The sequence below is a fragment of the Acomys russatus genome, chromosome 14, assembly GCF_903995435.1.
Source record: "Acomys russatus chromosome 14, mAcoRus1.1, whole genome shotgun sequence".
Taxonomy (NCBI): Eukaryota; Metazoa; Chordata; class Mammalia; order Rodentia; family Muridae; genus Acomys; species Acomys russatus.
The window spans coordinates 3,743,708-3,761,121 of record NC_067150.1 but is presented as its reverse complement, the minus strand read 5'-3'; the positions used below and the strand labels follow the sequence as shown (position 1 = coordinate 3,761,121).

General features: G+C 39.5%; 1 protein-coding gene across 1 annotated transcript in view; it reads left to right on the top strand.

Moving 5' to 3' along the window:
• Dync2h1 (dynein cytoplasmic 2 heavy chain 1) overlaps positions 1-17,414 on the top strand; it is a 192,232-nt gene that overhangs the window by 129,350 nt on the left and 45,468 nt on the right. Inside the window, exons 74-79 of the mRNA XM_051155884.1 lie at positions 2,356-2,487; positions 4,161-4,233; positions 10,411-10,571; positions 11,954-12,079; positions 14,790-14,900; positions 15,991-16,146. Coding sequence (XP_051011841.1) covers positions 2,356-2,487; positions 4,161-4,233; positions 10,411-10,571; positions 11,954-12,079; positions 14,790-14,900; positions 15,991-16,146 — 759 coding nt within the window. The remainder of the gene's footprint in view (positions 1-2,355; positions 2,488-4,160; positions 4,234-10,410; positions 10,572-11,953; positions 12,080-14,789; positions 14,901-15,990; positions 16,147-17,414) is intronic.

Here is a 17,414-nt window from a genome sequence, read left to right as displayed (position 1 = left end):
GAAAACAGTCAAGATGAGCAGCAGTTATCGGTGGGTCCCTCTAAGCCATTCTGCAGACATTTAAGGTGGCTGTCTTACTACAGAGTGCTGAGGCATCAGAGACAGCTGCGGTGATGGCACTGATTGAGCAGTGAAGCAGCTGGGGAAGTGGGGCGGGATTCAAAGCTGCAGTTCCTTTTCAGAGTCTGGGGCCTTTTACCACTACAGTATATGCCTTTTCCCCATAATTTTTTATTGATAAAATTAATATATATTTATATCATTTGTTATTCTCTTCATGCTTATTATAGGCCATTATAGTGTCAATAACTAGAGTTCCTTTGTTGACCTAACTTAAATCAACCTGCTGATCCTTTCCTTATGCCTATCTATGAACTTCACCGTGAAATCTTATTTTACCAAGAACTCAGTATTTTGTTGTTTGCTCAGAATTCTCTCATCTTCGGTGTCAGTGATCCATGGTATCCTGTGCCATTTCACCATGACCTGGTTGAGAGAGGGTCCTAGTCAGTTCATTTAGCCAGAGTCTTTCCTTACCACTGAAGTTTTCTCAGTAATTGTTTATTGTTTATTCTTGGCTATATCTATTGTATTTTCTGAGTCGTATTAAGAATTGAACTTGTGTATTTATATCTTCCTAGTGCAATAGCCTTGCATCAGACCTTCTCTTATAACTGAATTATTCTGTATTATTACAACTACAATACAGCCGTGGTTTTCTTTACCATCAAAGGAATGACAAATGTTTATTTTATCTAGTAAAAAAACTTTCATGAGCAGACTCACATTGTCAATAACATACCGGAAAATTGCTATTTAATATTGTTGCACCACACAAGACCCACTGTCCTGGTCATTTGGTCTGATGCCTAATGCATAGCCAGAGGACACCCTGCCTGTGCTGCATAGCCTACCTCAGAGTGCTTAAATGATGATGGGGCAGTTGTGTAATGCATAGTAGAGTGGTGTTAGGAGTGATGGCACTTTATGCAAGTCGTTGTTGAAGCTAATGGACAACTCTCAGATATTATCCCAAGTCTTAGAGAGTCATTTATCAAAACTGTTTAAGTTAAAGGTGTGTTAAATTGTATTGTTTAACTTTAGTTATATAACGAAATGTGACCACTGCAAAGGATCATGTAGATATGACTGTAAGTGCTAAATACAGTATCCTAACATTCTTCATACATGAGTCTATCCATGAAGTTCCACAGTGCAGATACAGTTCTTCCATACAGATTTACACTTCATATTACTGTTCATATTCATATCGTAGCTGTAATGCTATTCGTATTATCCATCCTTGGAGCAAGTTGGGGAATAGAGAACATTGAAATGGGGAAATTAATATATTTAGTAAATGTCTGAGACATGATATTGTTTAAGGTAAAACCTAAGAATTGAATAGACACATATGACCTAGCAAAGTAGATTTGAAAATTTAGAGGCAAAAGACCCTATGGTCACATACAGATACATAAGCAAATATGTTTAGAGAAAACATGTTTTCTGAAGGATTTGCTGATGTTACAAAAGATCAGAGTTGGGCAGGAGGCAAAGCTGTTAAGGTGACTTTTATTTTAAAAGTTACACACACACACACACACACACACACACACACACACACACACACACTGTTGGGCAAGATTTCAGTATAGTACTGAGTTCAGTTCAGAAACAAATGTGCACAGGTAGGAATTCAGGTGGTGAACAGGGAGACTTTGCTGGATGTGACTGTCCCTGAGAACCAACTGCAGCAAAAGAAGTAAAGACCTCGGCTCCAGTCACTTTGCATGATTCTTGTTGAAGGTGATCAGAGGTGGAAGGGAGGAGTGAGATGGGAAGCTCAGGGTGGGGTGCTTGCTAAGCTGCTGTAGGAGTGTTTTGTTAAAAGCTCCACAGAGAAAACTTGAAGCCTACCAACCACTGAAACTGAAACCTAATTGAGATGGCCTCAGTGGCACCTCAGTGGCACCTCAGTGGCAGCTTGTTTAGCATGAGCTTCCTCTTTGCTAGAGCTGTACTTGCAATTTAGCATGCCTTCAGCTCCCCTGTCCCTAGCACTTGCAATTGGTTTTGATGGCAGTGGACATAGCTAGGTACAAATGTCTTTGTGTACAGAAAATATTTCTTACGAATATTGGTTATAAATACTACCTACGGAGTGCATTAGTGGCTTTAATGTGGATGAGCTCACCATGCTGTTTCTGACCTTGAAAGAGGAGGCAAACCATTATGAAGAATGGAATAAGTGATAGGCATACATAGTATAGCTTTCTTTGGCTTTTGTAATTTTTATAAGGTATATTCATGTCTCTAGTTGAAACTCCTAACACGTGCTAATTTCTACTTCAGATCTCTCTGCCCAGTCTCTACCAGACCCTCTGCTTTGAAGATGTGGCACTTTGGCGCACTTACTATCATCACTCAATGTGTGAACAGGAGTTTCCATCAATTCTTGCAAAGAAAGTGTCCTTATTTCAGCAGGTAAATTTTAGTGTTATCCAAATGCAGAACAAAATCAAACTGTGACGTTTTTCTTGTCCTCAAGACGCTGCTTTAAGTAAAACATTTGCTCTTCATGTGGTATGTAACTTTCATCTACATGTGGCCTTCTTTTCTTTTTGAAAGGGCTCTCAGTTTATTTATTAAAATCGTTTTTCTTCATTAATTAATTTATTTGTTCATTTTACATCCCCATCACAGCCCAGCTCCCTCCTCCTCTTCTAGGCCACCCTCGCACTCACTTGCTCCATGCTCCTCCCAGCCCTCTCCCCAGGTTCCAACCTCCTTATTACATCAAGTCCTCTTTCACTGAGACAGTGCAAGGCAGCCCTGCTAGGGAAACAGCATTCAGAGGGAGGCGACAGAGTTAAAGTCAGACACAGCCCCCCGCTCCAGTTATTTAGGGACCCACATGAAGACCAAGCAGCCCATCAGCTTCATATGTGCAGGCGTCCTAGGACCAGTCCGTGCATGCTCTTTGGTTGGTGGTTCAGTCTCTATGAGCCCCCTGAACCCAGGTTAGTTGGCTACGTAGGCCTTCTTGTGGTGCCCTTGACCCCTCCAGCTCCCTCACTCCTTCCCCTAACTTTTCCATAAAGCTTCCTGAGTTCCATCTAATGATTGTCTGTTCTATTATCTGCTGGGTGAAGCCTCTCAGATGTTAAGTTCCTGTCTGCAAGGATGGCACGTATTGTTAATAGTGTCAAGGGTTGCTGCTCTCGAATGGGGTGGATCTCAAGTTGGGCCACTCATAGGTTGACTGTTCCTTCAATCCCTGTCCCGTCTTTTATCCCTGTATATCTTGTAGGCAGGATAAATTTGTGGGTGGGTTGGTGTTCCCTTCCTGTGGAAGAGCTTTCTGCTTTGGTGACTTGACTTTATCTAGACAGGACCCTGACATTTCCAAGTGGGTGCCCCCTGTACCTCTTGTTATTCTCTCTGCCTTTGGTCCAAGTGGGATCCTGTGACAGGAAAAGAAGTCTTTTAAAATGCAACTAAACTATAAATGATATAGATTCTTCTTTTACTTATTTTAAAGAGTTGTATCTAAGGACAGGATTTCATGTGAAGGAGAGGGAACTTTTAGAACTTCATTTCAAAAGAGGGTGGTGTGATCTCTGTGGGTGCCCTTAACTTGAGCTGGGCAAAGGCTCTGAAAATCAGCACCCTGGGAAATGGTCCTCTTCTCTTGCGCTGTCCATTATGGATGCCAGTTCATTCTGTTTGCTTGTGCAGTGAGTGCTATCTCAGCGGATGTGCTAACAAAACAGCAAAACATCCAGAAATGAACATTTACACATCAAAGGAATGTTATAGATACATAGGACTCAGCAGAAATAGAGTTCAGCTGTCAGTCAGGCTACTGCCAGATGCTAAGTGTTTACCCTGCCGTCTTCACAGACATCGCGGCCTTTCTGATATCTTGAAGACATATCTTGCTCACCTCTGCTTACCTTATATAACTGCCTTAAGGAATTTTTGACACAAAATAGAAGTCTTGGTTCATACCAATTGTGACAGTTTCAAGCATAGTAAATACTATCCAACAGTGCTTACTCATGTATTTCTGTAAACATTAATTAGTAGTCATTGACTGTTGTTTAGTTAATGCTGCTGAGAAACATCTATTTACAAGATTCTGCATTTTGTTTTAGGTTCTTGTAGTTCAGGCCCTACGACCAGACAGACTGCAGAGTGCCATGGCTCTGTTTGTCTGTAAGACTCTGGGTAAGTACAGCCATTTTCAAAGTCTACACCTTTGACCTGGATGACTTCTTTTGAGCTTAAATCTCATTTTATGCTAACTATATTATATGCTAATTATATTATACTCAGTGTTTAATTAAATTTAATACATAATTGACATACTATGATAAAAATATTTAAAATTATTTTCTTAAGAAAGTATTTTTTTTTTTTTATTTCTATGTTATCAGGGTTACAAAGATGGCATTCAAATATTGGCAAATTGTAGATACTACCTCAGGCTCAACTAGAAAAAAATTCACAGCTACAATAAGATATATTTAGATACTATACCCTTAAGAAATATAGCCTTCAAAATTAGTAATTTTTAGTATATCTAAAACAAAATGTTGTCAATCTGTTTACCTTTCAGACTATTGTTTTATTTTATCCTTTCAGAGAGAAAGAATTAAAAGAATTAAAAAATAATCACCCATCTGGAAATAATTCCATTTCTGTAAGAAAATTTAGTGAAAACCATTAAGCATGAGAATAGCTGGTTGCCATGGTGCACACCCAAAATCCCTGCCCTTGGAGCTGGGATTCTAGGCTCCTGTTAGCAGCTGTTTGTCTGTTGTTTCTATGAATGTCTAATAGCGCAAATTTAATGCAATTGACACAGGCATTTTATTTTTCTATCCTAGCATCTAATCAACTTATCAAGTTACAAGTTCTCAAATTCATTTCTCTCACCCTATCTCCCTTACAGTTTACTTGCAAATATTTTAGGTTCTAACTTCAAATTATATTCTGAGTTTGTTTACTTTACTACTACAACTTAAGTAAATTGTTAGCATAATGTCACCTCAGCTATCCCTCAGCTTTCATTTTTTTGTGTGTGTGTCTTCAGAATTTTTCCAGAATCCACTTGTCTCATCCCTCCCTACTACCTGCCCCCTTTCTTAAGTCACTGTGGTGTAAGTGAGGTGGCTGCCTTCAGCCGGCTGTCTTCTTTACCTTCAGTTGTTCTGACAGCAGCTAGATTGTCATGGGACAAGTTAAGTCATGTGACTTTTTTATGAAGCCCCTGGTGGCATCGCTCTTCCCAAGCATCCTCACAGTGTCATGTGCTCATTCTGCTCTCCCTTCAGACTCATGCTCCTCCATGCACACCCTGGTCCAGCCAGTGAGTCTGCAGCCACTGTGCTTCTCAGTCAGTTTTACCTCGTTGTCCCCCCCAGCTTTGTTTGATTGTTACATGAAGATTTCCCTCATCGTTTTGGAAAAATTGCTTCTCACCCTTCTGTCTTTCTTATATTGTTTCTTGTTTTTTTTTTTTTTTTTTTTTTTTTTTTTTGCTCTAGCTGCATTAACATCTGACATTTTGTTATTTGCTTATTAGTTGCTTGCTCTTTTAGCTACAACGTATGCCACAGAGGGCACAGCTTTGTCTTATACTATATTCCCAATGTCTTAAGAAGCCTTTATAGAACATTCAGGCACCTACACCAGAGCCTGCCCTCCTTCTTGGTTTTCCTTGTTGTTTTGTTGGGTTTTGATTTTGGTCCCTTCTCTCTAGAAGCTGTACAATCTGAAACCTACATGAATTTTTCTTGTGTAAAATCTTTTTAAATTTTTTTCTTTTATTTTCACTTTACATCCCTATCATGGCCCCCTCTCACCTCTCCTCCCTGTCCAGCCCTCCTACCCTCTTCCTCCTTTCCCCTTCCCCTTCTCCTCAGAAAAGCGAGGCCCTCCTCTACCAAACCACCCCAGCTCGTCAGGTCAAATCTGCACTAAACACATCCTCTTCCACTGAGGCCAGACAAGGCAGCCCAGCTAGGGGAAAGTGGTCCAAAAGCAGGCAACAGAGTCTGTGTCAGAGACAACCCCCACTCCAGTTACTGAGGGACCCTCATGAAGACCAAGATGCCCATTAGCTTCATATGTGAAGGACCCTAGATCTGATCCATGCATGCTCTTTGGTTGGTGCTTCCGTCTCTGTGGGCTCCATGGTTCTTAGTTGACTCTGTTGGTCTTTTTATAGAGTTCTTTTCCCCTCCGGCACCTCTGTCCTTCCTCCAACTCTTTCACAAGACTCCCTGAGCTCAGCCTAATGTTTGGCTGTGGGTCTCTGCAACTGTTTCAGTTCGCTGCTGGGTGGAGCCTCTCAGAGGACAGCTTTGCTAGGTTCCCATTTGCAAGAGTAGCTGAGTATAGTTAATAGTGTCAGGGATTGGCTCTCTCCCAGGTCTCAGGGTGGGGCCAGTTGTTGTTTGGCCCTTCCCTCAATCTTTGCTCCATCTTTATCCCTGCATACCATGTTGGCAGAGTAAATTTTGGGTCCAAGGTTTTGTGGGCAGGTTGGTGTCTTATTCCTTCCACTGAAAGTCCTACCTGGAAATAGGAGGTGGCCACTTTAGTCTCTGTATCCTCCACTGCTAGGAATGTCAGCTAGAGTCAGCCCGTATCCTCCCAGGAGCCTACCCCGAACGAGCCTCCAGCTTATCCCAGAGATGCCCCTGCCTTCGGTTTCCTTTTTCTCTCTATCCCTCTAACCTACTCTTCCCACATCTGATCCCACCACCACTTCCCTCCCCACATCATCTCGTATCCAGTTCTCTCTACTTCCATTCCCTCTGTTGTTTCCCCATGAATCTGAATGAGATTCAAGGACGCCTCCCTTGGGTCTTCCTTGTTACTTAGCTTCTATGGGTCTGTGAATTGTACTATGGGCATCCAATGGGTGCTGTAAGTGAGTACATACCATGCGTGTCTTTCTGGGTCTGGGTTACCTCACACAGGATGATCCTTTCCAGTTCCACCCATTTGCCTGCAAATTTCATAATTTCCTTGCTTTTAATAATATTCCATTGTGTAAACGAACAGCATTTTCTTTATCCATTCTTTAGTTGAGGAACATCTGGGTTGTTTCCAGATTCTGGTTATTATGAATAAAGCTGCTATGAGCATAGTTGAGCAAGTGTCCTTGTTGTATGGTGGCACATCTTTTGTATATGTGCCCAGCAGTGGTGTAGCTGGGCCTTATGGTAGAGCTACTCCCAGTTTTCTGAGAAAGCACCAGATTCCCAAAGTGGTTGTACAAGTTTGCACTCCCACCAGCAATGGAGTCGTGTTCCTCTTTCTCCACATCCTCGCCAACATGGTGTATAAAATCTTTAAAATCTTCTCATAGTACACAGAACAAAATCCAGATTCCTCACAGATTCCTCACTAGAGAGATGGCTCAGCACTTAATAGAATATGCTATTCTCACAGAGGGCCCAGGTTCAGTTCCAGCGCCCACACCAGGCAGTTCAAGGTCCTGAAACTCCTTCAGTAGTTATTTCATAAGAAAGAGTCTTGATTGTGTTCTGACATATTTTTACCACTAAGTATATGCCCATTATGGTAATCTCAGGGGATGCAGAAATGATGATGATGATGATGATGATAAAGCACATGTTACTCTGTCATTAATGTGTCTGCCAATATCTTTCTAATTTTTCACACACACTCGTGTGTATACTTTACAGTGTGGAATTTGCTTGCCTATCCATTCCAAGAACCAGGTTCCCCCCAGTAATTTGTCTTTTACCACAACATTTTTATAACTTCAATTGCCTTTTAAAACTATTAAAAATTCTCATCCAGATTTCTATTTTTAAAATGTGGTGTCTTCCCCGAGTCTTTACACAGCATCAGCAGCTGCAGTGGGTGTTTTTGTGTGTGCTTCTGTCCTGTAAACTGCATTACTTCTTAAGTGTGGAAATCTTAGTTGTGAAGTGAGTTGAGATCATGCATATCTTAAAGATTTTTATTTGTTTTACTAAATAAGACTATATTTAGTGCAGTTGTCCTAGAACATTTGTTTGAGTTTTTTAATACATAAATGAAATTACTCTTGAACAGATGTATTTCTCTTCTCTTCTTTTTTGTTTGTTTGTTTGTTTGTTTGTTTTTCTTCAGTCTCATGTGGTCCAGGCTGGCCTTGAACTATGTAGCTGAGAAAGACCTTACTTTTGGATCCTCCTGTCTCCATCTTCTTATTGTTGGCGTGCACCACAACCCTTGTTTAATACAGGTACTGGGAATAGGGCCTAGGACTTTATGCTTGGTAACCTCTGTCTCCACTTAACTACATCCCCATCCTGAAGAAATATATTTCTTCATACATTACAACAAGTACAAAATATTTTTATTAGTTCTCAAAAGTGTGTGATTAATGACAGTGTAAAATTAGTTAAGCATAAAGTTTGTAAAGTATGCCTCTAGATTAAGTTCATTAGTCTTAAGTGGCCGTTAAGGCTAAACTTCACTTTGTAATAAGAACACCTGTCTCTGAAAATTCTCTCATCCTGGCGGGTTGCTGTAGTGAGGTGTAGAGGAGAGTGAGGGCAGTGCATCATGCATCTGTCCCCACCTCCCGTCCCCTTGGCCTTGTCACTGGCACAGAATTCCTATTTGAAAGTGTTCACTGCATGAGTCTTAAAGACTGTCTTGTCTGTTTCACTCATTTCTCCTCTGGAGACATTTGGAAACCCTAGTTGCTTTTATGTTCATTCTGCCGGATGTTACAGCCTCCCAACCTCCGCTGTTTTTATGTTTCTGTGCCATATTATTTTACACATTAGCTTTTTATGGAAGTGACCATTTTCAACTTTACATAATGCATTGTGGATAAAAGCTATTTACATATAATAGGAAATGCATTACTCCTATTTGAATAGGACTTTAGTCTCTCTGTCTCAATGATTTGCTTTTATTTTATTTTATTTGTTAACTTTACATCCTGATTGTAGCCCCCTCCCTTCCTCATACCCTCTCCTTCCCTCCCCTAGTCCTCAGAAAGGGGAGCCCACCTCCCTTAGCATCTGACCTCAGCCTATCAAGTCTCATCTGGACTGCCTTTCCTCTTCTGGCAGCCCACCATGGGGAAGTGATCCATAAGTAGGTATCAGAGTCCATGTCCAAAGTAGTCTCTACTCTATATATTATGGGCCCATATTTGAATAGGACTTTAGGGTTGGCTCAGGGCTATGGGGTAGAGAAAGTCCAGGTGAATTGTTTGAATGCACTTGGCTCTTAGTGTCTGGGCACCTTTGAGCAAGACATTCAGCTTCTTTTGAATATTAGTTTTCCTTCACAAAAAAATGAGCATTGTGTTTGTTTGTTAAGGTTCTTATGTGATTTAGATAGCAGGCAAATATAGTGCTTGGTGTAATGCTAAGCACAGTGGGTGGGGGCAAATGGAATCTAAGATAATGATCTTAGATTACTTGGCTCCAAAGTGCTTGGCTGTCTTACAGTGGAGGAGGGCAGAGCACAGTGCCTGTGAGTGTCAGGGCCTCTCAGAGATGAAGGCTGCTTTGTACCTTCCCTTTGACTTACCAACAGTGGTGCCAGAAGAAAGAGCTCTCTATCACATTGCGGGACAGAAGGAGTGTTTGCTTGGATGATTTGCAATTTTTAGTGTATTTCAAGTGAAAGAGAATTATACTACTTCCCCCTCTCCTTTTCTTCCCTATAACCCCTCTCTTTTCCCCAAATACCACTTTTGTCTGCTCCACACTCAATTACATAGCCTTTTTTCTTTGGTTATTATTATTACATGTATGTGTGTTTTGACAGATATGTAAATACACACACACACACACACACACACACACACACACACACATACACACACACCCTGACACGTCTGTTTTTGTTGTCTCTGTGTATTTGGTTTCAAGGCTGAGCACTCTGCATTGGACAATCAGTAAGGGAGCTCATTCCGTAGGAGAAGCTCACTCTCTTTTTCCAGCAGTCGTTAGTTGCCTGTACTTCTTTACTTAGGAGCAGGACTTCATGAAATCTCTCCCTTGCACATTAACCTGCCCACTAATAGTGCCGTTGTTTAATCTTGGTTATGCATCCATTATGAGGAGAGACTGTTTCATAGCCAACTTCCTGATATTCTGGCACTTATGAACTCTCTGCTGAACCACTAATCTAGGAGCTATCATGCAAATGCATCTGTTGGAGCTGAGCTCCCAGTGACCCCTTGCTATCTGCGTTGTGCCCAATTGTGGTGTTCTGGAATGGTCTCCTTTTGATGGTGGGTGGTAGATATACTCATCCAGGAAAGATTGCTCATGGACCTCATGTAACTATTTTTAACATATTTTCTAATGAATGTTGCTTTTTCTTCTTTAATTTCTGTTGTATGTATTTTAGGATTGAAGGAGTTATCTCCTCTTCCTCTGAATCTCAAACGTTTATACAAGGAGACGCTAGAAATTGAGCCCATTTTGATAATAATTTCTCCGGGAGCTGACCCTTCTCAGGAACTTCAAGAACTTGCTAACGCTGAAAGGAGCAGCGAATGTTATCACCAGGTGTGTAGTAACTGCTCACTGTTTTTCCATTGTTGTTCCTGTTCTTTCCATGCTAGATTCTAGATCCTGTCAGTGAAATGGACAATTAAAAAATGTGTATGGCAAGCCAAAAGTACTCCATATTCAGAACTCAAGGAATCTCTCAGACGTAATTAAGAATCTTGAGATTCAAAAACCATTGAGTTACCCAGATTAGCCCAGGGAAATCACAGTGTGTTTATAAAGGAGGCAGGGATTGAGTGTGAAAGTAGAGGGTTTGAAGAGGGAGGCAGAGGGCAGCGAGGGCACAAATGGTTCACTGCCCTGATTTTAGATTAGCACAACCTCTGACTTTTTTAAAGTTCTAAGATAACTTGAGGGTAAGGTACTAAATACTGTGTTTACTTGGAGTACAATAAGAAATGAATACATTTGATTAAAATTTGAGAGTGAGTATAAAAGTTTTAATTAGATGCTTTTATAACAAATGCAGTGACGTTTTCCTGAATGTCCAATGACTTAAAAGCAAAGAAATGCATAAAATATTTTGAACAAAATCAATCCAATGGCATGCTGTTTTTCTTGAGGATTACATTTTGTTCATTCATGTCATCTTTCAATCAACTTGCATGCAGGTTTGAAAATGAATTTATAGTTTATTGTCAATCTTTAGAAAGTTAATCAATCTTGTTCATTAAAAACATAATGATGCAATAGTTTGGACAGACCCCCCTAGGTCCTGATCCATCCCTTGGTGGGGAGCCCTGGTGATAATCAAAGAAAGAATAAGCAGGCTACCAAGATGAGACTTGATAGCCTATGACCATAAAGTAGGGGAAGAGGTCCCCCTCAGTCATTAGACCTAGGGGAGGGGAATAGGGTGAAAGTGGGAGGGAGGGAGGAATGAGAGGATACAAGTAATGGGATAACAATTGGGTTGTAATCTGAATAAATTAAGTAAATAAAAAGAAAAAACCCACAATGATGTAAAATTCAAATACTTCATACCCATTAAAACTTAAAAAGTACAAATTCTACCAGAGCCACCCTGGTTGGCTGTAGAGTTTCACTGCCAACCCTTGGGTTTTCCATGCAGCTCCTTGTGGGCAGATAGCATGTTCATTAGTATGGTAGGCATGCATGTGCAGTAAAGAGTCAGGAGCCCTTCCACAGGCTGGACCTGTGGTCAGTGACTTTGACAGGAAGGTTAATCTACACACCTAAGGTATGAGGGGATGTTTCCAGAAAACATGATTAATTCTTGGTGTTTGTTTATGAATTTTCTTAAAAACTTTATAATAAAGTCACTCGTGGAGGTTTAGAGATTATTATCGTTAATCTCTGACAATGTTATATTAGAATGTTCTGGCAAATATTTTTCACTGGGGTTTTTGTCTTTGTAGGTTGCCATGGGTCAAGGTCAAGCTGATTTAGCAATTCAGATGCTAAAAGAATGTGCCCGCAATGGAGACTGGCTCTGTTTGAAGAACTTACATCTCGTGGTATCTTGGCTTCCTGTTCTGGAAAAGGTAGTTTCTTAGTTAGAATTTCTATTGCTGTGAAGAGACATCATGACCATGGCAACTCTTACAAAGAAAACATTTCACTAGGGCTGGCTTACTGTTCAGAGGTTTAATCCATTGTCATCATAGCAGGAAACATGGTGACATGACAGGATGCTGGACAAGGAGCTGAGAGTTGTACGTCTGGAGCAGCAGGCAGCAGGAAGAGAGAATGAGAAACTGGGCCTGGCTTGAGCATCTGAGACCTCAAAGCTTACCCCCAGTGACACACTTCCTCCAACAAAGCCACACCTACTCCAACAAGGCCACACCTCCCAATAGTGCCACTCCTCATGGGTCTATGGGGGCCATTTTGTTCGAACCACCATAGGTAGCTTGAGGTAGAGGAGGCACAAGTACATGGAACATTTCAAAGAATAATCTCCAAGCTGTATCAGTATTCAAATGACATGTGCCACTATATTTAGAAAAGTTAGTACTTGATAATAAATAATTGTAGGACTATTCATTTTTTGAAAAATATGTGTGCCAACAAAATTTAGTTTTTTAGTATGAAGTCTACAAAATTCTATTCTTTTAAGAGGTGGCTAAGGGAAGCTAAGAAATTACTTATTAAGATTGACAGAAGAACATAGTAAATTTTTACAGAAGAAAATTAGAAGATGCTATGATGGATTGCAGAAGATCTGTTTATACCATTACTTTATGCTCATGTTTTGTTATCTGTCTCCAGAAATTACAGAGGTCTTTGGGTGCTTAAGGAAGGTAAAATGTAAACTGAAGGAAATGTAAACTTAAAGAAGCTAAAATGTTAACTCCCAGGAGGAAAATGATCTTAAGACAGAACAAGTTGGTTGCTATGTTTTAAATGAAAACTCAGTTAAAAGTCTATTACTGAATTAAGAAAGATGGTCTGCTCTTGGGAGAGATAACTGCAAAGAGAGATTCTCTTGAAGGCTGAGTAGAATGCAGCTATCTGTAGACAGAAGATGTATCACGGGCGATTGTAGCCGCACAAGAGAGATGCATGGTGGAGACATGCATGCCGAGCAGACAGGATGAAGAGATTCTTTGACAGTACTGTGAGGACCAGTCAGGGCAAGGCTGGGAAATAGATTTAGATGACTCAGAAAGGGTTAGGATTTTTTTTTTTTTTTAAAGATTCATTTACTATATATAGTGTTTTGCCTGCATGTACACCTGCACGCCAGAAGAGGGCATCAGATCTCATTATAGATGGTTATGAGCCACCATATGGTTGCTGGGAATTGAACTCAGGACCTCCGGAGCAGCAGTAAGTGGGCTTAACCTCTGAGCCATCTCTCCAGGCCAAGGGTCAGGATTTAAAGAACTGGAGAAAGGTTCTTAATAGAGGGATTCGTAATTAATATTGAGTTAAACTGGCAGAGTAGTACACTGAATAGAATCAAACGGGACAGTATATGAATGCTGCCCTTGTATCAGTGTGAGGTGTTCATATGTGTACAGTCCTAATAAATTGGTATTTATAGCACCTGGTGCTGCACAGATAAATCTGTGATTTAGCCAGTGTCTGAACTGAGAAACTTCGGCTTCTGTTACTTGTAATCAATAGAAGTCATACATTCAGAACCAAAACTTTCAATATTCATGTAATAGTTTCCATAGAAACCACTAGTATCTAAAAATACATGATTCATATCTAACAGCTCACATATATTTTAGAGTATAAAGACCAGGAGAGTCCTACTTCATGTTCTAAAAAGCTGAGAGACACTGAATCAACATAATTGTAGTTAATGCCTTGGGAGCAAATCTTACTGGGACTTTTTGAAACCTACAGAGTAGATGATATTCCAAATGCTGAAAAACAATTGTTTCTTTTCTTTCCTCTTAAGGTGTTTGTCTCAACATTTACAGTAGTGTAAATCCATCCAAATCACAAATGTACCATTTCTCTTTAATTTTGTGGATGTGTAATGTTCTGTATTTTTTAAATTTCTAGCAAGAACAATGTTCTTATGGCAGTGCTTTTGCTAGTTTATGTCGTCTCGACTTTACATTTTATATGACACTGATAATGAATGTTAGACTTGTGCAAAATTGTATTAATTTTTTTCTTTCACTGTCTTTTAGAGCAACCAGGATTTTCTGTTTGCTTTATTTTAGACAGGGTCTCATTTTGTATCCCAGACTGCCCTGAAATTTGATCACTCTGGTAGTAGGAACTTGTTGAGTATATGAGTTGATGCCAAGGTTGGTGTGGAAGCTGGTTCCATGCAGCATTTCTAGAGACAGAGCGCACTGCTATGTACTGCTGGACAATGAGTGTGTGCATTCATTGGCACTGCTAAAGTCTTGGGACTGAGGTAGCAAGGACTAGAGATGATCTTCTACCTAAACATGGTGCTTAGATTATATGGTAACAAACAAGAAGTTATCTAGTTACCAAAAGGAGCATACCAGGAAGGAAGAGTGCATTGAGTAAATGACTTAAGCTTGTAATATGAAGGAAGGGCTGGGGCAGATGAACTTGTATGATGCCCTTTAATATTGACTTGGCAGGGCACTGATAACATTGCATAACTGTTAAAATGGAAATAGAAACAATGGAGCCATGAGGCCTGAGTCTAATATCTATAGCTGAAGTTCACTTTTCATTTATTGTATGACAAAGGGAAATGTGTGTGTATATATCTATGTGTGTTGAAATATCTTTTTATTGCTTTGTAAAAAGGAATTGAATAGTCTTCAACCTAAAGAAACCTTTCGTCTGTGGCTCACTGCAGAAGTTCATCCCAACTTTACCCCTATACTACTCCAATCAAGTTTGAAGATAACATATGAGGTAGGATGAATCAAAATCCCACTCTTAAGTATAGAAAAACAATAATTTATACATTGCCTTCTAACATTATGGAGAAAACTGTTAGTCAACACTATAAAACTTTCCTTTGATACTTTTATGAGGTATAAATTATATAAACATCATGAGATAATAGAAAAAAGTTTTAATGTTATTTCTAAAAAACAGGAAAAACAACAACAACAAAACTCCACAAGACAAAATTTACCATCATAACAATTTTTTGGATCACCTGGTAATTCTACTTTTAACTTTCTGAAGAGCCTTTGTGCTGTTTCCCACAATGCTTTCCTAGTGATTATATTCCCACTGATAATAATGCTCAGGTCTCAGTGTCCTTGCAGCATCTATCTCTAATGACCCCATGGTGGTTATCCTGAGCCATGTTAGGGATCAATCCTTGGGAGTTTGTTCTGGGTTTCTGTGATGATTAGTGGTATTTACATTGTCTCATGCTTATTGAACATTTGTGTATTTTCTGGAGAAATGTTGAAGGCGTTTCCTTCCCCCTCTTTTACCTGGATGATTTTGTTGTAGATGGAGCTCTGCAGCCACATTTGCCTACCCATAAAGCTCCCCAGGATTCAGGCAGATCCGGCATATGCCTCCCATGTGAAATTATGTGTATTTATAAAGGACTTCTGCAACTTCTGAGTCACCGTAATAGGTTGAATTAAAGGCTTAAACACCACTAAAGGAAAAAACATCTTTTGCACTCATTTCGTACCCTTCCTTTCTCCTGTTAGCATTCCATATCAGACTATATTACCAATGGCAACTTAGTTTGATAAACAAGAAAATTTTAATGACTATGTGAAATTTACTTGGTTATTTTGAATACTTTTGGTGAAATAGATTTATTTAATTTGAAAATGCTATGGATTAGCAAGCAATATGAAGTATTTGGTCCATGGTTTTAGGCTAGTTTTATATTTGTGCACTTTGCAGTAACAAAATTATATTCGGCTTTTGGAGAAAAACTTCCTTTATTAAAAAGAAAGTGTGTTGATACAGATTGACTATATGTATAGTTTTAGCCAATAGGAAATCTGTTCATATTTTATTCTTTCAGTCACCTCCAGGTTTGAAGAAGAATTTGATGCGTACTTATGAGTCTTGGACTCCTGAGCAAATTAGCAGAAAAGATAACCCACGCCGAGCTCATGCTCTTTTTAGCTTAGCATGGTTTCACGCTGCCTGTCAAGAAAGAAGAAACTATATTCCACAGGTAATTACGAGCATGCTATGATATAATATAAGCCTTACATTTACTAGGCTATTTTTATAATTTAGTGTATAAAGGCATGCTTATGTCATGATTTGGTTTATGACTCAAGTTAGTTTCTAATCTAGCATTTTTTTGTTAGTTTTCTATACTACATTACGTATGGCTATATGCTTCAAGTGCCATTGAGCTAATATGTGAAAGCTGGCCTATGGCCAATAGCAGTGCTCACTGAGCATCAGGTGCAGACGCCTCAGACGACTTCAAAAATTAAACCTCCATACATGTTTCCTTAAGAATAGCTTTAGTAAAAGGCCCTGACCCTATCCTGCTTTCTCAAGTTAGCATTCTAGGAATTGTTCTTAGTGATCCTGTGCTCACTTTTCTCCTCAGTTCATTGTTAGGTACTGTTCCACCTTATAATGTAACCCCAGTGTCTGTAGGCTGGAGTTGGTAGGAAGCTTGGTGACGGGAGTAGGATTTTGTCTCTTGGTCACATGATAATCCCTTCCCAGCCTGCTGTTCTTCAGAGCATCGTATATTCTGTAGACTCCAAAGCCATTCTCTATCAGTCTTCCTTGTTATTTCCACTTCCACTAAAATCTAGTTCAAACACGTTAGTGTCTTCCAGAAGTTTTCATACAAACTTACTTTTCTATCCATCATCATTTCCCATGGGCTGACTGTCCCTACCTCCTGGATTGAGTCAGATCTTTTTCATATATGTGGCAAGTATCTCTTACCATCAAACTTATATAGATGGGCTTTACATATATTTGAGTTGTTTCTACATTCTCCTGGAAGCTACATGGAAACAGATTAGCATTTGGATTTATTCTTACGTGCATGGAATCTGATCTGCAATGAACATCTAAGAAATATTTTTTTTTTCTGGTTAATCAAGCATCCATTCCTAAATACTAACATTATCCAAGTTTTAAAAGTTTAGTTTGAACTTATTTTATTTTGTAATTAGTATAGTTAATGAAAACCACATAGGAATTACGTTGATATTTTACATTATTTCTGTTTTAGGAATGTTTTTACATAAACATCATAGCTGTTAGGTAACTTTCCATAATACAAATGAATATACAGAAACAACATGCTTTTAGGACTTATTTTGGCATCATTTCTGTTTTCATGTTTGTGGGTGATATGTATATTTCTGAATTATAAAGTGATAGGAAGTATATTAATATGCATATGGGATATAGCCAGAGAAATACACATCAATTTGTACTCTGTCTCTACACCTGCATACATTAGCG